Source organism: Moschus berezovskii, chromosome 15 (assembly GCF_049115385.1).
Source record: "Moschus berezovskii isolate FMDL1 chromosome 15, NW_MosBer_1.0, whole genome shotgun sequence".
NCBI classification, from domain to species: domain Eukaryota; kingdom Metazoa; phylum Chordata; class Mammalia; order Artiodactyla; family Moschidae; genus Moschus; species Moschus berezovskii.
In genome coordinates this window covers 72,963,734-72,985,566 of record NC_142474.1, presented here as the reverse complement: position 1 = coordinate 72,985,566, position 21,833 = coordinate 72,963,734, and the positions used below count along the sequence as shown (strand labels likewise).

General features: G+C 43.6%; 1 protein-coding gene across 3 annotated transcripts in view; it reads right to left on the bottom strand.

Annotated features, from left to right (window-relative positions):
* SFMBT2 (Scm like with four mbt domains 2) overlaps positions 1 to 21,833 on the bottom strand; it is a 179,396-nt gene that overhangs the window by 89,957 nt on the left and 67,606 nt on the right. For 2 of the 3 annotated variants that reach the window (XM_055427190.2, XM_055427181.2), the window contains exons 5-7: positions 15,477 to 15,565; positions 13,589 to 13,835; positions 2,433 to 2,530 (exon numbers count right to left, since the gene is read on the bottom strand). In XM_055427190.2, coding sequence (XP_055283165.2) covers positions 2,433 to 2,530; positions 13,589 to 13,835; positions 15,477 to 15,565 — 434 coding nt within the window. Of the gene's footprint in view, positions 1 to 2,432; positions 2,531 to 13,588; positions 13,836 to 15,476; positions 15,568 to 21,833 lie in introns of those variants that run through there. The other variant, XM_055427219.2, reaches the window with a different exon arrangement.

The following is a 21,833-nucleotide window of genomic DNA, read 5'->3' as shown; positions in this document are numbered from 1 at the left end:
AGCGCACATTAACTTCACCTCTTCCTAGATGCTAACCAAAATTACAGTAAAGCTTTTTAAAGACACAAAGCCACTCAATCAGCAGCTAAAGAACAAAGCTAAGGACTTCCCTGGCAGGTCAGTAAAACCGAATGTGGACTCCATTGCAGGGGAGGTGGGCTCAATCCTTATCAGGGAACTAAGATCCCACAGGATGCTCGATGCAGCCAAAAGAGAAAAAAAAGAGAAGCTAAAACGCACATGAACAAGAAGTAACTAAACTTATTCAACAGAGTCAAATCCCAAGCCTCCTGCACAAGAGCTGAGACCCAGTCCTATGAACAGGGCAGAACCTGCAGAAGGCTCAGAAACCAGTAACAACAGGTATGTCTGAAACTGCGGATGAATGGAAGGTGATAAAGCAAGAAGTGTGGGGGGCTGTCTGAGAGGCAGTCAGACCCCAGGCATCCTTCCCTCCCCACCTCTACAGACCAGGGGTCCCCCAGTCTCCTGTGAAGAGGATGAAGCAGGTGGCCCCTAGTCTGCGGGCACAGGGAACATACAAACTCAAGGTGGAAACCCAGAGCCCTCTTCCTGCCACTCAGCTTCTAGAACGCAGGCAGCTGGACCTGAACCCCTGGTGGGAAGCTGAAATTCACCTCCTTGGAAATCAGCTAAAGAGAAAAAATCATCATGCAAAGAAGAAGCTCCCGTACAAAAGAGGCCCTGCTACACGGCCCAGCCCCGCCCTCAGCGTTCACTTCTCCCTCTTACTCCAAAGCACGGCCAAGGATTCTCAGACACCCAAGGACAGCCTCGAGCAAGGATGACAGAAAGCAAAGGCAACGTGGGGAAAGCAAACTATTCCAGGAGAAAACACTTGACAAAATCAATACTTCCAACAAGAAACACTCGTGCTTCCACGCCGAAAGAACAGGAGGCAAAAGCATTCACAGAACAAAATGCCAAACGAGTGCTCGTGAAAACACAAGAGCACATGTGAGGGGAGAAAGCATCTGACAGCAGAGCAGACGGAGCAGAAGATGAAAAACTGAAACGAAGGGGGAAAGTTACACCAGGCCAAAAGCCCCGCATCCACATGGTCACGGGTGAAGAAAGTAAGAGAGACGGAAGACAGGACTCGAGAAGAAACACCTCCAAAATTAAAAGGCATGAGCCGCGGTCACCCAACGTACCCTGCACTCTGGATGGACACAGACACCCACCACGGTCACCCGTCGTGAAATTTCAGAACAGTGGAGAAAAAGAGAATATACAGTCCCAGAGAAGGAAAGGAAAAATGAGTGACTCCGGATTCTCGACAAAAGGGACAGCCAACCTAGAATTCTAGACCCAAACTATCCGAGACGTATGGAGACAAAATCACAACTCTTTCAGTCCCTCGGGATGAGGGCACAGCAGGCTGCCAGTGCGGGAGGCTGTGCTGTGTTTTATCATCTTCGTAACCCGAGGACAAAACGCCAGAGTAAGCCAGCCCCAGACTGTTAATGACACCTGGCTCGCCCTCACCACGCTCTGAAGAAGGTCCCAGGGCCCCCTTGAGGCCCCGCTGCCCAGAGCAGATGGGAAGGTTAAGTCATTGCACAGAAATACTGTGCTGGGTGTGTTCTGAGAACCAGCTGGACAAGCAGAGACTGTAAACCTGCGGACTGCAGTCTTTGTTACAAAGGGATGCCCAGCACCTGGAGTTCAGGATACAGCCTGGCTGATGACCCAACTAACTCCCCAAGGTTAGCTCAGGGCTGTGCACACCTAACTTCCCTGAAAACTCAGTGGAAGGTGAGGCCCGTTCAGTACCCAGGCCATGTCCGGCTATCTCCACTCCAGAGAGCAAGAAAATGCCGTCTCCTCCAACAAGCAGGGCTGGTCTTGCTCCTCATGTACATGGTCAAGAGTAAGTCGTGTAACATTGAGGAAAACATACGCAGGCAGTAACACAACACAGAGAGGCAAGGACATGGTTAACGCCAAAGTCAGGGATCTGGTCACCCAGAGCCAGCAGCTGTCTGAGCCATCATGGGAAACATCATTTTTTCATCAAACAAATAAAAAAATTAGATAGCTCTATTCACTTTGGTTTTCTCTGGTTTCTTTGGTAAGGAATGAGAGGGTGAAAATGCGATTTCTATAATCTTTTATGATGGGAAAAATACAGTAAATCTTGAAGAAAAATTTTAGTAAGATTCAGATTATCTTATAATATCCTTATTAATTATTTAATAACAAGGTTTTAAGCATTATCTTGGAACATGGGTATTTGGGAAGATTACAAAACCGAGCGAAATGGAACAGACAGTGTTTTAAACATTTAAAATGAACACCAGTCAAGAAGGTAGCTTTTTAAATAGCACGAAGTACTGGGAGGCAGGCAACTTCTTAACAGGGTTTATTCTCGAAAAGAGTAGATAAATTGCTAGGAATCGACATCTTACCTTAAACACTTCCATTGGAAGAGGAAACTTAGCAGCATCAATAAGAGATTTCTCCAGAGCACGTTTCCACTCTGAGTCCGTCTTCAAAGGATAGATTTCTGTATCAACAGCAAATCACATAAGAGTTTAAGGGCTGAAACGTTCTACTGGGTGGTTCTTTGCTGAATTTTATCTTCTCAGGGTTTCACAATAACTTGGCAGGTTCAGCGACTGTAAGCATTCACACCCTGCCCGCCATAAAAGGCCACCTGCTAAAGAGATTTCCTTAAGTTAAATAGCAACCCAGGATTCTGCGATCCGAAATAAAGAATCAACTTAATAGGGCTCTTCTTCAGGGACTACATGCATGCATTCTGCATGTAATTTGATGGTGTTAAGTCACATTCCTCACACCTTCATCCATCCTCAGTCCCAAATTCCACACATCACCAGGGAAGTCATATCCAGTGATGAAGAACTTATTATCTGGTAAGTTTCTAAATGAGAAAAGACTCTTGTCTGGCGTTTTCGGTTATTACAGCCTATTTCTCACTAAATCTCTAAGCTCTCATATGCTAAAAATAGTCCACCTAAGTCAGGAAATTATGAAAAGGTAGATTAAAATTTACCAACCAAGTTTAATATTTGCACTTGAAATGTTGCTAACACATCACATGTTGCCCAGGTTTCCGCCCACAGTGGGGAGAAGGGATTTACGAAGGGAGGTTACCCAGTCTGAATACAAAATTAGAAGAACAAAATTGTTGAGCGCTGTTTTTACCAGTTGCTGAAACTGCAGGGGAATTTTATGATCTGATCTCAACAGATTTAAGACCTTATCAAAATAGGATTTGCAGAAGCACTCACTTGCAGGAGATATGTTTATACCTTCGCTATATCAACTCAGGCTACTTCAGACAGATAGCTAGGATATGAATATCAATTTAAGCACAGTTAAAAGGCAACATTAAGCCTTTGGGGCTGTATTTTTAATTTCCTGCATGTCTGCTTTTTAGCAGGCAGCCATATATTTTGATGCTCATAGCGTTTGAACTCACCTTGAGCTTGAACCGCCTGTGTTTTAGCAGTTTATTTGGTCTTTGCAGACTATCACAATTATGGTGGGCAAGCGGTGCTGCCAGAAGGGGCCAGGTTATCAATGCCCTGCCCACCGTCACTCTTGTCAGCTATGTCAAGTCCCATAAAGGATACTTAATGACAAGACAGACTCTACTTGTATAAACTGTCTATAATCCTTTTGAGCCTTTTATTTATGCTCTTACACCTCTGTGGAATTCTTTTCCCCAATTTGGCATTTCGGTATCAGAGCAAAAATAGAATGAGATTCTTTTTGGTAGACACATTCAGGGGAATATAGTAAGCCACTCCCCCAATAAACACCTCTGCAGAGAATGGTCCCTCCCACCTCCACAGGTGAGAAGGAGAAATCACTTATCACAAGGTCCCACAAAGAAGGAAGAGGGACCAATTCACGGAGCCTTATGAAGTGTCCCGGGAGGGTGAGGGGGATTCCCTGGGATGCCCTGGTGCTCCAGCTCAGGGCGCAGCATCTGAACCTCGGGAAAGAGGAAGGCAGTTCAGGTTTCTGGAACCACAGCCCAGAGGACACCAAGCGCAGCAGCTCAAGAGGGTGTCAGGTGTGCCAAATGTGCTCCGCCACTCAGTCCTGTCCGTCCCTTTGTGTCCCCGTGGCCTACAGCCCGCCAGGCTCCTCTGTCCATGGCGATTCTCCAGCAAGAATACCAGAGGGGGTCGCCATGCCCTCCTCCAGGGGACTTTCCCGACCCAGGGATCGAACCCACGTCTCCCACATTGCAGGCGAATTCTTTACCAGCTGAGGCACCAGGGAAGCCCCAACAGGGAGGGCAGGGGGGAGCAACAAACAAGACCCTGGACTTGCTAAGTAAAACAGGAACAGACCCACTTTTCTAGGGTTCTGGAAGCATATCGATGGGGAGCTCGACATCGTAATAAAAGGAGAACCAAGTCATGCAAAAGGAGGGTGACTTCTAAAGACAAGGTTAAAGGAAGGTCTGCAGACATACAGGGAGAGAAAAAAGAAGAGAAAGTACCGATCCCTGAACTCTCAAGGTCTGTAACTGAGGACTCTTGGGGTGGGAGGAGCCCCTGAGACAGAAAGGAGAGTTAAAAAAGAGTGGTTAAAAATTATCCAAGGCCAAGTAACTAGATTCCAACAAAAAATAAAAATTAAAAAAATACTAAGATAAAAGGGCTGCTGAATATCACCAAATAATATGCTGAAATTGAACGAGTGGGATTATGGTCTGATAAATTATTATATAATGTAATTTTTACCTCAAAAAAGAAAGGTAAGAGAAACCATATTTAACTAAACAAAGGTAAAGAGAAACCATATTTAACCAAAAAATTTTAAAAAAATTATTCAGGACCACAGCAATGAAAACCCAATATGGTCAGATCCAAACTCAGATCTAAGCAAGGAGATGGGAAGCGATTTCCCTGCGGCTCAGAGAAATGCTCACAGCACCTCCTGACAGCCGGCAGAGCAGGACTGGACCAGTCGTGTCATCCCAGGGGGCTGCATCCACCTGATGCCATGTCTGTTCCAGCAAACCAAAGAGAAGTGTCATAAAGCCTAGTACTTTGATCTGAATGTAGGTCTCCCTAAAATTCATGTTGAAATACTCAAGGTGATGGCCTTAGGAGCTGGGGCCACTGGGAGGTGACAAGATCATGAGAATGGACCTCCCAGGATGAGATCAGTGTCTTTTATAAGAGAGACCCCAGAAAAATCCCTCTCCTTCCTCCAGGTAAGAACACAGTGAGAAGACACGGTCTATGAACCAGGAAGTAGGTCCTCATCAGACACTGAATCTGCTGGTGCCGAGATCTTGGACATCCAACCTCCAGAGCTGGGAGAAATCAATGTCTCTTGTTTATAAGCCCCCGTTTCCCATCTGTTACAGCAGCTGGAATGAAGGAAGATACCTAGGAGATCTCGCCGGACTTTCATCTCTGTCCTACAATCTCAAGATGCTTTGTCTTCATGCTGAGGATATTAAATTCCAATACAGAATTTAATCCCATGGCAGGGCACACTCTGTCTTAAAAGGCCAGAAATTAGCTGCAGTTTTGTCAGTACCCTCGGCCACCTGCAGAAGCTAAACACCTCCTAGTTTCAACAAGCAGAGAACAATAGTCTGTGTGTGTGTTTCATTAGACCGAGAGGTGCTTGGTTACGCCAGCAAGTTTATAGACAATAAATAGCACCATTAAAAGAACATAAGACATGTTCATAAAGTGATCGTGTTGCTGGTAATTAAATAGAGGGTATCATGTCCATTTCTGTTGCTGAGAAGTTAAAAGGCAATTAAAACCTGTCCTGACTCATCTTGAACTAGAAACCTAAGTGAAAACGAGGTGTCCGCCTCTGCAGACTGGCCATCCATCTCATGGAAAGTGCAGGAGGAAGAGGGGCGAGCGAAATATTCCTCTCACAGGCTGAGGTAAGCGCAGGCCTGGAGGGGCAATCCTCTTTATTTATGGACCCCACATCCCCCCTCCTTCCTTCTCCACCAGGCTCGGACCAGGCAGGAAAGGCTCGCCTATGCTTCCTCATAGACACTGGGAAGTTCTGTGGATTGAATGCTTGTGTCCTCCCAAAATTTGTATGTTGAAGCCCTAACCCCTTGATGTCATGGAGCTTTGGGAAGTTTAGATGGGGTCAGGAGGGTGGGGCCCCCGTGATGGGATTAGTGCCCTGGCAAAAGAAGACACCAAAGAGCTGTCTTTCAAGTGCATGCTCGCTCTCTCTAAACACACAGAGATGTACATATATATACATCTCCATGCACACACAGAGAAGAGGCCAGGGAACTTCTCTGGCGGTTCATGCTTTCAATGCAGGGGATGTGGGTTTGATCCTTGGTGGGGAAATAAGATCCCACATGTCATGCAGCATGACTAGAAGCTTAAAAAAGAAGGAGGTCAGGTGAGGACCCAGCAAGAAGGCAGCCATCTACAAATCAGGAAGAGAATCCTCACTAGCACTCAACACTACAGATGCTCTAACCTTGAACCCCCACCCTCCAGAACTGTGGATTTGTGTTTTTCAAGGCTCAACCCCTCAGTCAATGGTATTTTGTTAAGGCAGCCCAAGCTAAGATAAAAAAATAATGATTGTTTTTGGAATAAGAAACAGTTCATGTAGGAAGCATCTGAATTAGATTCAGAAACGTCTAGCTCCAGGGACTATCTAAAATAAAAAGAAGGCGGGGGGTTGGGGAGGAATGGTTGACATAAAGATTTTGAAGGGAAAAGATATCCAAAAGAATATAGATATATGGATCTAAGGATTTTTCTTAAACTTCAGAAGTTTCATCTCTTTCAGTTCAGTTCAGTTCAGTCGCTCAGTCGTGTCCGACTCTTTGCGACCCCATGAATCACAGCACACCAGGCCTCCCTGTCCATCACCAGCTCCCGGAGTTCACTCAAACTCACGTCCATCAAGTCGGTGATGCCATCCAGCCATCTCACTCTCTGTCGTCCCTGTCTCCTCCCACCCCCAATCCCTCCCAGCATCAGACTCTTTTCCAGTGAGTCAACTCATCGCATGAGGTGGCCAAAGTATTGGAGTTTCAGATTTAGCATCAGTCCTTCCAATGAACACCCAGGATTGATCTCCTTTAGAATGGACTGGTTGGATCTCCTTGCAGTCCAAGGGACTCTCAAGAGTCTTCTTCAGCACCACAGTTCAAAAGCATCAATCCTTCGGCCATCAGCTTTCTTCACAGTCCAACTCTCACATCCATACATGACCAAGGGAAAAACCATAGCCTTGACTAGACGGACCTTGGTTGGCAAAGTAATGTCTCTGCTTTTTAATATGCTATCTAGGTTGGTCATAACTTTCCTTCAAAGGAGCAAGCGTCTTTTAATTTCATGGCTGCAATCAGCATCCACAGTGATTTTGGAGCCCAAGAAAATAAAGTCTGACACTGTTTCCACTGTTTCTCCATCTATTTCCCATGAAGTGATGGGACCAGATGCCATGATCTTTATTTTCTGAATGTTGAGCTTCAAGCCAAACTTTTCACTCTCCTCTTTCACTTCCATCAAGAGGCCTTTGGGTTACTCTTCACTTTCTGCCATAAGGGTGGTGTCATCTGCATATCTGAGGTTATTGATATTTCTCCCGGCAATCTTGATTCCAGCTTGTGCTTCTTCCAGCCCAGCGTTCCTCATGATGTACTCTGCATATAAGTTAAATAAGCAGGGTGACAGTATACAACCTTGACATACTCCTTTTCCTATTTGGAACCAGTCTGTTGTTCCATGTCCAATTCTAACTGTTGCTTCCTGACCTGCATACAGGTTTCTCAAGAGGCAGGTCAGGTGGTCTGCTATTCCCATCTCTTTCAGAATGTTCCACAGTTTATTGTGATCCACACAGTCAAAGGCTTTGGCATAGTCAATGAAGCAGAAATAGATGTTTTTCTGGAACTCTCTTGCTTTCTCCATGATCCAGCGGATGTTGGCAATTTGATCTCTGGTGCCTCTGCCTTTTCTAAAACCTGCTTGTACATCTGGAAGTTCACGGTTCACATATTGCTGAAGCCTGGCTTGGAAAATTTTGAGCATGACTTTACTAGCGTGTGAGATGAGTGCAATTGTGCGGTAGTTGGAGCATTCTTTGGCATTCCCTTTCTTTGGGATTGGAATGAAGACTGACCTCTTCCAGTCCTGTGGCCACTGCTGAGTTTTCCAAATTTGCTGGCATATTGAGTGCAGCACTTTCACAGCATCATCTTTCAGGATTTGAAATAGCTCAACTGGAATTCCATCACCTTCAGTAGCTTTGTTCATAGTGATGCTCTCTAAGGCCCACTTGACTTCACATTCCAAGATGTCTTGCTCTAGGTCAGTGATCACACCATCGTGATTATCTTGGTCGTGAAGATCTTTTTTGTACAGTTCTTCTGTGTATTCTTGCCACCTCTTCTTAATATCTTCTGCTTCTGTTAGGTCCATACCATTTCTGTCCTTTATCGAGCCCATCTTTGCATGAAATGTTCCCTTGATATCTCTGATTTTCTTGAAAAGATCTCTTGTTTTTCCTATTCTGTTGTTTTCCTCTGTTTCTTTGCATTGATCACTGAGGAAGGCTTTCTTATCTCTCCTTGCTATTCTTTGGAACTCTGCATTCAGATGCTTCTATCTTTCCTTTTCTCCTTTGCTTTTCACTTCTCTTCTTGTCACAGCTATTTGTAAGGTCTCCTCAGACAGCCATTTTGCTTTTTTGCATTTCTTTTCCATGGGGATGGTCTTGATCCCTGTCTCCAATGTCACGAACCTCCGTCCAGAGTTCATCAGGCACTCTATCTATCAGATCTAGTCCCTTAAATCTATTTCTCACTTCCACTGTATAATCATAAGGGATTTGATTTAGGTCATATCTGAATGGTCTAGTAGTTTTCCCACTTTCTTCAATTTCAGTCTGAATTTGGCAATAAGGAGTTCATGATCTGAGTCACAGTCAGCTCCTGGTCTTGTTTTTGCTAACTGTATAGAGCTTCTCCATCTTTGGCTGCAAAGAATATAATCAATCTGATTGCAGTGTTGACCATCTGGTGATGTCCATGTGTAGAGTCTTCTCTTGTGTTGTTGGAAGAGGGTGTTTGCTATGACCAGTGCGTTCTCTTGGCAAAACTCTATTAGCCTTTGCCCTGCTTCATTTCATGCTTCAAGGCCAAATTTGCCTGTTACTCCAGGTGTTTCTTGACTTCCTACTTTTGCATTCCAGTCCCCTATAATGAAAAGGACATCTTTTTTGGGTGTTAGTTCTAAAAGGTCTTGTAGGTCTTCATAGAACCGTTCAACTTTGGCTTCTTCAGCATTACTGGTTGGGGCATAGACTTGGATTACTGTAATGTTGAATGGTTTGCCTTGGAAACGAACAGAAATCATTCTGTCGTTTTTAAGATTGCATCCGAGTACTGCATTTCAGACTCTTTTGTTGACTATGACGGCTACTCCATTTCTTCTAAGGGATTCCTGCCCACAGTAGTAGATATAATGGTCATCTGAGTTAAATTCACCCATTCCAGTCCATTTTAATTCACTGATTCCTAGAATGTCGACTAGAATGTCACTCTTGTCATCTCCTGTTTTAGTTTCTGCAAAAACATGTCAGAGTCTATCTGCTTTCTAAACCTCCAAAAACATAAAAGGTGAGAGGGGAGTTCAGGATGGGGGGGACACATGTATACCTGTGGCCTATGCATATTGATGTATGGCATAAACCATCACAATATTGTAAAGTAATTATATTCCAATTAAAATAAATTTAAAAATGAAAAGCGGGTGGGCCCTCTAAATGACCCCTAGACCTCAAAAGCCTACTTAAATTTCTTAGAAAATCAAATATAACCTTAATACTCTAATCACAGACTGAATATTTAGAAAACACCAATCACCTGAGTAACAGCAGCAGAGCAAACATGGGGCTACTCCCATTTTTCAGATGTGAAAACTGAGGTTCAAAGTAGAGGAACTCACCTAGACGCTCTGCAGCCAGTGACAAAGTGCAAGGAGAGGCCCACTTGGACCCTGACTCCAAGCCCAGGTTCCTTCCACTCTGTCAGGGGTTTCTCAAACTCTAGTCACATTGGGACGTTTTTAAAGGAAGAAATTCCCATCCTGAACACCACAGACGTCATATCCTGGAGCTGTCCCGGGTGTTAAAGAGATTGCATCTCTACTTGCTCAGAAGCTCCACTAACACTTCAGGGCAAAGTGAACAGCACAGTCTAGGGGTATCTTCACCAGGCTCTCCCCTCCAAATTGGCTTCCAAACTCCCATCAACAATTTGGTTCCTGGAAGGTGGACTTAGCTAGTTCATTCCTTCTGTCCAGACACATTTGAATTTTTATTCAGTCAACTCACTGGACACATAGTTACTGATCACCTACTATGTGCTTGACAGGTGGACAGGGTGTCACAGCAGAGAATGGGTCATGCACTTTGAGTTCAGCATCCAAGTTCTGGATGAAGTGAGGGCATGAGAAAGCAATGTTCAAAAAGAGGAAACACACACAGAAAGCTTGGGGACCACACAGGAGGCCGCATGCCAAAAAATAAGCATATGAGGGGAGGCGTCAGGATGCAGGGCTGGAAAAAGAGCTCCAGGTCTGTCAAATCATGCTCTGCCTTCCATTCAGCACTGAAGAAAGGGCACCTCTGGATTCCCCGTCCCGCCTTGATAACACCTGAATCACTAAGGACGCAGGAAGCCACTGCCCTCCCATGATTACTGGCATTTCACCGTCTTCCGTTCCCTCGGCTGGTCTTCGCTGAAGCTGGACTCTCCTACCCCTCAGCACCTGCACCCCTGATGGCGGGTGGAGTGGGGTGGCTGCACCCTCTCTCCAATCTCCATCCACCATCCCGTGTCCTCTGATTCCATCCAGAAATGGGATGCAGGCTTCTCGCTGGCAGACAGCCTAACAGCCAGCACCTTCTCCTCCAGTGTTTGAAGACCTACTCGCCAGGTACCTATTTCTACCACCTATTTCTATACCTGTACCTACACTCAACAGTTGAGAAATACTGTGTCCTTTAAGAAAAAGAAAGTATCAGGAAAAGAAAGACGTTGTCAGCACAGCAGAGAGGATGGGGTGACCTGGCACAGCCTCACTCTCAAAGTCCAGGCAGCCCTCCATGCCTGCAGTTCCTGAATATTCCACCCTTGGCAAAAGGACCCCGAGGGTGGTAGAAACTGCAGAGAGAGAAGCCTGAGCATATGGAACCTGTGGGTGGGAAGACAGAACATCAAACCTGCAAATGCAGAGGGTCAACTGTACTGCGCTATTTTACATCAGGGACTTGAGCATCACTGGATTCTGGCATCCGTGGGGATCCTGGGACCAAGGGATGACTCTCTACCCAAAGGGCCTCTTATCTGCCCTCCTTGCCCACCCTTCCACCTCAACTTCTTACCGCCAGTCAGTGATGAACGCTTTCATTTCCTTAAGTATGTTTGGGAATAAGAAAAACAGTCTAGTGTTTTCTGCGCCAGTCTGAAAGTTTACTCCCACCTAGACTTCAGTCAAGGAAAGAGCACTGCCATCTTAGTTTAACAAGTCATGTCAGGTCCTGAAACTAATTTATAGAAACCCAAGGGACTGGATTCTGTTTCCGGGTGTTGTTCTGCTGAATCAGGCAGAAGTCAGAGTTCATCTTGTAACTAGTGCATCTGAAGAACTCAAAATCATACTTGGGGTGACCTTTCACCTTGTAATTTCTTCTTTCCATCCACAGCCTTTCCTGTTGACAATGTACACGTTGAAAATATAAGTTCTTGATGAGGAATGCCTTTCCCAAAGGCTTTAAGTCTTCAGTGACATGAACAATTCATGGTCAGAAAATTACTATGATGAGTAAATACAGTCTATTCTTGTCTTATAAAGGCATCAAATTATCTTAAAGAGAGAGACAGGGCTCTTCCTTTATTCAAGTATCTCCTTAGTTTCCAGAGGGACGCTTTCCATTCCGGCCACTGAGTATGAGCACATGAGCACAGGAGAGAGACATTACACAGAGTCTAAGCTTTCAGTCATCCTTTGCTTTGCTATAAATTTACACTGGCAATTGTATATTGCTCTTAAAATATTACAGCAATTAGATACTGAACTAAGATTTATACACCCAACTTTCTGCGCAAAGTAAATTTCTCCTGTTAGGTTATGAATCCCAAGGCAAACCTTGGGAGCTAAGGCCTCTTCACAAAACCGACAGGCCTTTCATTTGTAATCATACCCCAAACTACCCAGGGTATAAGTGGATTTCTTGGCTGCTTCTCATAACGTTGACAACAACAATACTAATAAAATACCACGTTACAGGTTTACACGCCTGTCAAATCCAACACAAATGCAAACACGTAACATGGAGAACCAAGACATTTTTCAATTAAAGCCCTTGACTGACAGAAAAGGGAAATATGATTCTGCTTCACGTCCTCAAGACGAACTCTGGCAACTAAGATGGGAGGGGAAAGGCTCTGGCAATTTTAATGAAGGAAAGAGCCAACTCCTGGCTTCCAGTAAACCCATGAAATTGACCAGAATGAAAATCAGCAAATTTGGGAAGATGTATTCCTTCCTTGGCACCTTTAATTCCATGAGAATCCAACATTTTTGTTCTACAGCTATCTATCAAAAGGTTGATAAGCCCAGTAACAGGCAGCAGGGGAAATTGTGTGAAAGAAGAAGGGACCTGGGAATCTGAATTTCAGCACATTCCTCTGAAAAACTGTGCCATCTTAGACAGGTAGTTTAAACTCAGTCTCAAATTTTCTCTGCTGTAAGAGGAAATATTCACACGAAACATGTAGCACTTTCTTGGAATCAAAATAAACAACCTAACAGATGTAAAATCACCTGGCAGGTAGAAAACATTCAAGAATGGTTATTTTGTAAACGTTGAGGTTTTTGCCCAGTTGGGTATGTCAGGAAGCATGATGCAGTTAGTCTTCTACCCAGTTAAATCTCTGGAAAGGCATTTGTCAAGGTCCTTGAAGCTATTTAAAAATCTATGATGCACCAGGGGAAAAAAGCATGATGGTTTTCTTTTTGTTATTTCCAGGTCAGAACAGATAATGTAACAGTAAGCATTTTATTTGAATCTGCATTTTGCTTGAACTGAACTGAACAGATGGATGAATGGGTGGGTAGATGAATCTATGGACAGAAGGTTGGATGGGGGATGGATGGACGGATGGATGAGTGGGTGGATGGATGGATGGATGGATGGTCGTGGGTAGAAGGGCAAATATTTCAGAACCTACTTGTAAGACTATCAAAGTCCTAAAAAAAAAACAGAGAATATCGCAAGTCCCCATGCACTGCATCTTTTATTTCCAAACCAGTGATTCCAAAGGAACCAGATCAGCTTTTCCACAGCCTCCCACTCTGCTTTCTCATTTCAGAACACTATTCATTGAGGTCTTGGGTTCCATTCACAACAGAGGGTGTTTGAAGTTAAAACACTTGCTGTGCACAAGTACAAAAGGGAAAGACACCACAGAGCTAACACATTTTCCAGAGAGACGTCCAGGAAAAGAAACACATCTCTTCCGACAACACTTGAGAGCCGCTGAAGCTCCGGCCCTTACCTGAAGGTGGGTCCATTCTGTATTTATTCTCTTGACACCAACCAACTGGTCGAAGTCTGTAATCCAAGTAAAACAACCACTGGTCATAGGATTCAGTGTCCTCCAATCCCACATAGCGAAGGCGTAATCTTCCTCCAGCATTCTCAAGCACACTAACTATCCAGTACTGAAAAGGGTTCTGAGAGTCCTGCAGCTCTATTAAGGAATCAACTGTAATGAGGTCTATAGGGCCTTTCCCTCGCAGAGGCTGTTTAAACAGAAGCAAAACTCCGTATTTTAAACTTTATTTTCAGGTTCTCATGGAAACAGATGACAGCAGAAGATAATTTTTTTTTTCCACACCATCATCCAAGCTATTGGCAAACAGTCTGGTGTTTCCCTCCACCCCCACCCTCCCCTCCCACCCCCCGCCCCTCCCGCCCCACATCCATCTTTCCCAACTCGGCATCCAACAACAAAACCACAAGCAAATAGAAAATAACAGTTTGTGCTAAGTTCTCACCAAACAAATCACCCTTCCCAGATACAACTACATTTGTGAGGAACGAGGGTGCTTTGAAGAAGCGTTCCACCAAATTTGCCTCAAACTGGAAAACAAGTGGGAACAAAACGTCTACTTTTCCAAGAGATGGATCCATCTGATATAGGGCCATCAATTTCTACCTTGACTCAGCAGACATCTGTCTTATGATGGCCCTGTTCTCATAATCAACACCCTCTCATACCTGTGATGATGTGCATAAAGCGTTAATACTGTGGAGGACATTCTTGATGAATGCCTAATACACACTAATAATCAGCTAAATTAAGACTACTGGGTAATTTGTACATTTCACACCACAGGTGGTTTGGAGAATATATAATGTCTGCCCCTTCTAAGCAACCTTCTTAGCACATGTTTGCATACGAAAAGGGTGTTTGTTCAGCCAGCCCTGTAGGCAAATTTGCTTAAAAAATTAACAAAGTAAGACAATCTGTCCTTTTGAAAGGGTGAGTAACCATCACTTTGATTTGTCAACCAAACAAGTCAATTAGTAGCCACCAAGATACACAACTGCATTAGGCAAAACCATCACAAAACAAAACTAGACAACCCTGTATGAGCCTGTGGTGTTCCAAAATTTCAGTGTCATTTATGAAAGGCTGGTTAAGAGAATAATGAGACTGTCAAACTCTGTATCATATTCTTGGTCATTCATTGTGTTTTCCCCCTTTCTCAGGGGCATTCTTCAAAAATGGATTTGGTAACTCAATAATTATTTATGACAGTGCAGTCCTCTTATATACTGTTCTAGTATATAAATATTAAAATGTATCAGAATAAAATTATTTTCAAATAACCTGTTTTTTCTTCAGTACCTTAAAACTACCTTAACCACATTTAAATATGGCTAGTCATTTCTCCTCTTGTTTTACAAGGGGGACTAAATCAAACATGATTTAACACGTGTGTTTAAAAACTGGGGCTGTGCATAAATAAAACTTATCAACATACTTTGAGACTACACCCCAGCACATGAATGCTTAGTTGTCACTTCAACAAAATAGTTATTCTACAGGATTTTATATGCACTCACGAACATAAGATAGACTCTTAAATGTACAGGATAGTAGCTAACTATCCTACCATGTTATTATTTTAAAATATGTTCCCATGAAAGCAGATTTTCCACTTATGGACTGGACCACAGGTGAAGACACTTCGGTCCCATCAGAATCAGTCATCTAAGTGATTCGGGAAACGACAGGACATCACACTATTTGTACACCGATGTCCGCGTGGACTCGTGCACCCATAGAAGGATATATGCAAAGGTGCTCTTAGCTGTGAGCTTGTGTTAACTGTGCAGCTTCAGATGACAGAGAATAGCTGGATAACAATACATACACCTTCCAGAAGGCTGGCAGGAGCGGTCCGGGAACCAGTCAAATCCCGAATGAGAAATTCTGTCCAGTCTGTATACTTCTCTTTGATAGCTGGTGAGACAAAAAAGAAACACACGCGCACTTTAACAAAGCAGTGGAGCATCGCAGCACCTTTCTGTCCATATGAGCTCTTTCATGACGTTTCTTCATGTTAGATACTGTGCTTAAAGGAAGAACTAAAATGGCAACAAGGGACCTGCCGGCGATGGGTAATGTCTCATCAAACATGTGCCTAGGTTTTGCTGGGCATCAGAAAAGTGAAAGAACATGAGACCCTCAAGTCTGATCGTCTGTTTAGAAACTTCTGTAAACAACAAAGGAGATATTTCAAAGCACAGAATTTAGGAGGTTCCAAGAAGAAAGAGGGAATGGAAGAATTGAAGAAAGTTTTCCAGGTGGAAAATAAAGCCAGGCTCTGAATTATAATAAAAATTTATTACTCACGCAGAGAAGAGAAAGGAGGGATTTTCAGCCAGCACCCATGTTTAATAAATAGAAAATCTCTGTATGGAATCTATTTTTTTTTAATGATATAAATGAACTTATTTACAAAACGGAAACACGCTCACCAATTTCCAAAACTGAGTTACCAAAGGGGAAAAATGGCAGGGGGTATAAATTAAGACTTTAAAATGAAACATACACACACTACTATTACTACATATAAACCAACAAAGACATACTATATAGCACAGGGAACTCTACTCAATATTCTGTAATAACCTATATGAGAAAAGAATCTGAAAAAGAATGGATATATGTGTATACATAACTGAATAACTTTGCTGTACATCTGAAACTAACACGACATTGTAAATCAACTATTTTGTTGTTCAGTTGCTAAGTCATGTCCAATTCTTTATGACCTCATGGACTGCAGCATGCCAGGCTCCTCCCCTGCCCTTCACAATCTGCCAGTTTCTCAAATTCATGGCCACTGAGTTGGTGATGCCCTCCAACCATCTCATCCTCTGCTGCCCCTTTCTCCTTCTGCCTTCAATCTTCCCCAACATCAGGGTCTTTTCCATTGAGTCAGTTCTTCATATCAGGTAACCAAAGTATTGGAGATTCAGCTTCAGCATCAACTACATGCCAATAAAAAAGTTTTTAAACCAGGAAACCTCTGCATAAAATCAATCTGAAAGCAGCATAAAGGCTTGAAGGAAAACAAAAGAAGCCAATGGCAGAGAAGTCAAGGTAGAGGTTGCTGTTCTTTTAGTGCAAATGTGATAGGGCCCCAAACAACACAAAAGAGCACTGCACTTAAGATACCTTTCCAAAAAGATGGGCTTCTGGGGTAGCTCAGATGGTCAAGAATCTGCCTGCAATGCAGGAGACCCAGGTTTGATCCCTGGGTCAGGAAGATCCCCTGGAGGACAGCATGGCAACCCACTCCAGTATTCTTGCCTGGAGAATCCCATGGACAGAGAATCCTGGCCAGCTACAGTCCATGGGGTCGAAAACAGTTGGACACAACTGAGCAACTAGCACTTTCACTTTTCCAAAAAGAGAAACACCACCCTTTGGAAGCCAGCATTCTACAAGCTCTTGGAACACAAGACTTGAGAAAAATATAACCTCTTGGCACAGCTGTCAGTCTACAGATATCCCAAGGCTAAAGTCAAATCCACACCCTGGAGAGACCCCAAGCTTTCTCAGTGTATCACGGGACTCATAAACTCAGCCACAGCAGAGCAGAATACTGGCCCAGACTCCCATCCACCCACAGCGAGTCTGACCTTCACATCTCGTGAAGGCCAGTGGACCCAGGAGCACTCCTCAGGGTATTACATTCAATACTTGGCCTCTGTTGTGTGTGTTATGTCTCTAGGTCATGTCCGATTCTTTGGGGACAAGAACCTGCCTGCAATGCAGGAGACCTAAGGGACGTAGATTCGATCCCTGGGTCAGGAAGTTCCCCTGGAGGAGGAAATGGCAACCCACTCCAGTATTCTTGCCTGGAGAATCCCATGGACAGAGGAGCCTACAGTCCATGGGGTTGCAAAGAGTCGGACATGGCTGAGCCTCTTCCACTCCACACCAGGTTCTTTCAAAGCAAGATGCAACTATTTTGCTGAAACCTAAAGGAACAGAGTTATTACCAAAGGAAACTAAGCCATATGAGTGGTGGGAAAGTTCACAGTGTGCGAAAGACCTGGGCTCTGAGCTGGGCTCTGCCATCACTGGCTACATGACTGCAATCCATCCAATTTCTCTTCTATTCTTTCCTCTGATGCTACAACATGTTGCTTGCGTGATGCTATAAGGATTAAAGAAGATATACCTGCTGGTAAAATACAACCGTTTCTGGCACATTTATGCAATTAACAGCCTCTCTAGTTCTGTTACAAGTGTATATTAAATTACTACACATTCTCACCCAATATTTATTACTGAGTCCCACAAACTCCAGACTGAAACTTTCAACATGCTTTGGCATGGTCCCACTTCCTAATGCAATATCACATGGGATATGAGGATTCAACAAATGAATTTTGAGGACTTCCCTGATGGTCCAGTGGTCAAGACTTATCTTCCAATGCAGGGGTGTGCAGGTTTGATACCTGGTCAGGGAACTAAGATCCCATATGCCATGGGATGTGGCCAAAAAGTGCAAAAAAGAATGACACATGTTTTTAAAACATGGATTTTGGGGGAAACACAAACATTCAGCCCATAGGAAGGGCTGATTTAGAAATTCCGTTTCCTTTTCAAGGTGACCTTCCCAACCCTGGGATCGAATCCATGTCTACCACATTAGCAGGCAGGTTCATTACCACTAGTGCCACCTGGGAAGCCTCTTTAGCACCAAGTTTAGTTTATTAAAGAAATGAGGCAATGGAGAATCTTGAATTATAAATGGAAGCACCTACACATGCTACTAAGAATAAAAGACCATAGAGTTCTCTCCCTTGGAGATTTGTAAAGGAAGAAATCTGTATTAATATTTCACAGAGGGTCCAAATTAAATTGTTCCTACAATCAAAAGAACAGATAATAAAATGATTCAACAGAGTTAATAATAAGCTCCTTCTATGTGCCTTGGACCACATTACATACAACTAGGGTTCAAACATACAGACAACAGGATTTCTGTCTAAAAACAGCTTAGATGAAGATACAGCTTGTAAAGAATGCCATAAAAGTCACACACACATATTCCTTAGAACTTAAAATATACAGAATGGAGGAAAAGTTTCAATTCAAACTTTCAGAACTCTTTCCACTGCATAACTATGCTTGAGTAATTACAAATAAAACACCCAAGAGGGTAACTGTTGGGTGGTAGGGGAGTGCAGGTTCCACTAGAGAAACTGCAAGCTGAGCTGGCTTCTGAAGTGGCTGCACACTGCACGCAGCAGCAGCTCTGAGAGATGGCGATGCTCCCCACATCACTCCCAACCTCCTACATCCTGGGGGCCACCCGCCCTGCTCCCCTTTTCTCTCTGTGCCGTTTTTCTCTTCCAAAGGGCTGCGTCACGGCTCTGCACCTCCTCCTCCTTCTTCACAGAAACACTTTCCCCGTCTGTCCCCAGACGACCCCTCTTCATGTCGCATCCTCCCCCATCTTCCCTAACTTCCAGGATAAACAGCTGTCCTCTCCTGGGATCCCACATCATCTCCCTTCCTAGACCTAGTGTAACTTATAATTACATATTCATACTCATTTGTGCAATGACAGGCCCCATCTGATGACTCCATGAGCCTGGGCACCATCACATCTCTGCATCCTCACTGTATCCCCTGTAACAACTGCACACAGAAGGTGTTTTATGGTTTTATAAACGGAGTCTTCTTTTTTTTTTTCTTTGAGCCACGCTGCACAGCATATCAGATCTTAGTTCCCTGACCAGGGATCAAACACCACGCCTCCCCTATGTTGGAAGCACAGAGTCTTAATCACTGGACTACCAGGTAAGTCAAAACTGTTTCTGTTTTTTAACTAATCTTGGGATGCAAGAGAATTTGCTGAATTCAGATAAGGAACCCTGTTACCATGGATGTTACACAGACCTTTCAATAAAAAATATGATTTAGCACCACAGTGCACATGATTGTTGTTGCTGTTCAGACATTAAGTCATGTCCGACATTCACAAAGAACTGACTCTGCATTTTGCTTCTTCTTGTGTTTGCCTGGCTTGTAATTGCTTACACATGATGTAAGTTATCAAGTAAGATTTTCGTTTCAGCACACATCACCCAGAAAGTGGCAAAGTGTTAGTTGCTCAGTCATGTCCAACTCTTTTCGACCCCATAGACTCTAGGCCACCAAGCTCCTCTGTCCATGGAATTCTCTAGGCAAGAACACTAGAGTGGGTTGCCATTCCCTTCTCCAGGGGATCTTCCCAACCCAGGGCTCATATCCAGGTCTCCTGCACAGTAGGCAGATTCTTTACCATCTGAGCCACCAGCGAAGCCCAGAAAGCCAGAGATCATTCATTTAACTGAGTGGGCATTAAACACCTTATGAGAGAGTACAGAAATTTAATGTTTCTCGAGTTCTCCTTTTGGGTGAGTACACGCTACTCCGCCATTAGGCGACACCGATACTGTTCATTTTAGACAAGGGCATCACCCAGAGACTAAAGAAACTCAAGATACTGTATATTCATAGCTTAATCCCCAAGGGACCAGCTGCTTTCTCTGAAGTGCCCCAGGACCTCTGAGCCCTAGAAATAGCCATAATTTACACAACAAAAGCCATAAAGACCTATTTATAACATTCTCAAGGTATAACTCATATTACTCTGCATCATATCTTAAAGAGCCTAGAAGATAAACAGCCTCTAAAACTATTAGAAGAAATTTAAAACCTTATCACTGTTCGCTAGTTGAGATTTTTATCCAATAAAATACGAATTTCACTCAATATTGCACATTTTCTTCTTCTCTAGCTGTCATATCCCGTTTACAGACATTTCTGCTCTTGCTCTAAACGTTTTCTTGCTTTGAAAAAATACCCTTTCAAAGAGACAGCGATTTTTTTTTCTCTCTACTAGGAAAAATCCCCTGCAGCTCTTTTATTGGCTATCACTGCAGAGAAAGTGTCAAGACTGAACTGATACAACCACAAGGGTCCAGGCCTCTAAGTTCAATGGAATAAGACACTTTGTTTATTAAAGATTTTATTCTCATATTCTCTCTCTCCCTCACACCACTTGCTCCTTTCTATAGTTACTTTCTTAGCTAAACAGTCTCTAAATTTTTCTTGGGGCTCCCCATAAGAGTACATTTTAAAAAGAAATAAGTTTGTAAAAAATTTAAATTCACCTGTCCTTCATAGATATCTGAGCACATGAGTCAGTCTAAGTTTCAACAGCTTTCACATTACTGTGTGTAATGGTTAATTTTATGTGTCCACCTGGCTGGACCATGGTACCCAGATATTTGGTCCAACACTATCCTGTCTCCAAGAGGATATCTTTGGAGAAGATTTACAATTAAATTGGTGGATTTTTGAGTAAAACGGATTCCCTGGTGGCTTGGATGGTGAAGAATCCACCTGCGATGCAGGAGACCTGGGTTCAATCCCTGGGTCAGGAAGATCCCCTGGAGAAGGGAATGGCAACCCACTCCAGCATTCTTGCCTGGAGAATCCCATGGACAGAGGAGCCCGGTGGGCAACAGTCCATGGGGTCACAAAGGAGTTGGACATGACTGAGTGACTTTACTTTCACTTTTGCCACTTTCTGAGTAGATTGTCCTCCTTAATGAGGCAGGCCTCATCTGATCACTTGCAGGCTCCCCTGAGCAAGTAGGAAGTATGAAAAAATCAAAGGAGAACTAAACAAACACACAAATATTCGTGTTCATGGATAGGAAGACTCAATTTTATCAAGATGTCAGTTTGCACAATCTGATAGATTCAATGCAATCCACATCAAAACCTCAGCAAATTATTTTGTGGATACTGAAAAACTGACTCTAAAATCCTCAGTATGAAAAGTTTGCACAGAGAGAGGCAAAAACCCAAACAGCCCATACAATACTGAAGGAGAGCAAAGTGGGAGGGTCTTGTGAATGGTAAGTGAGGTCACCCACAGGAAGTTCTTGGCAGAGGCTCAGTGTTACTAAATAACAGAAATGGGGGAGAAAGGGGGGGGCAGGGGAGTTGAAGTGGGAGGAGGGAGGAAGGGAAAGGACAGGGTCCTATGGACCAAGAGGAGTGATGGTAACATGACCACACCCCATCGGATGCACTGTGATGAGGAAATCATCCAATTTTCAAAATGAATCAGATTTTCCTTTGGAAGCTACCTTTTTACATTTCAAAACTGAAACTAAACCATCATCAAAGATCACATAATTGCTTACTG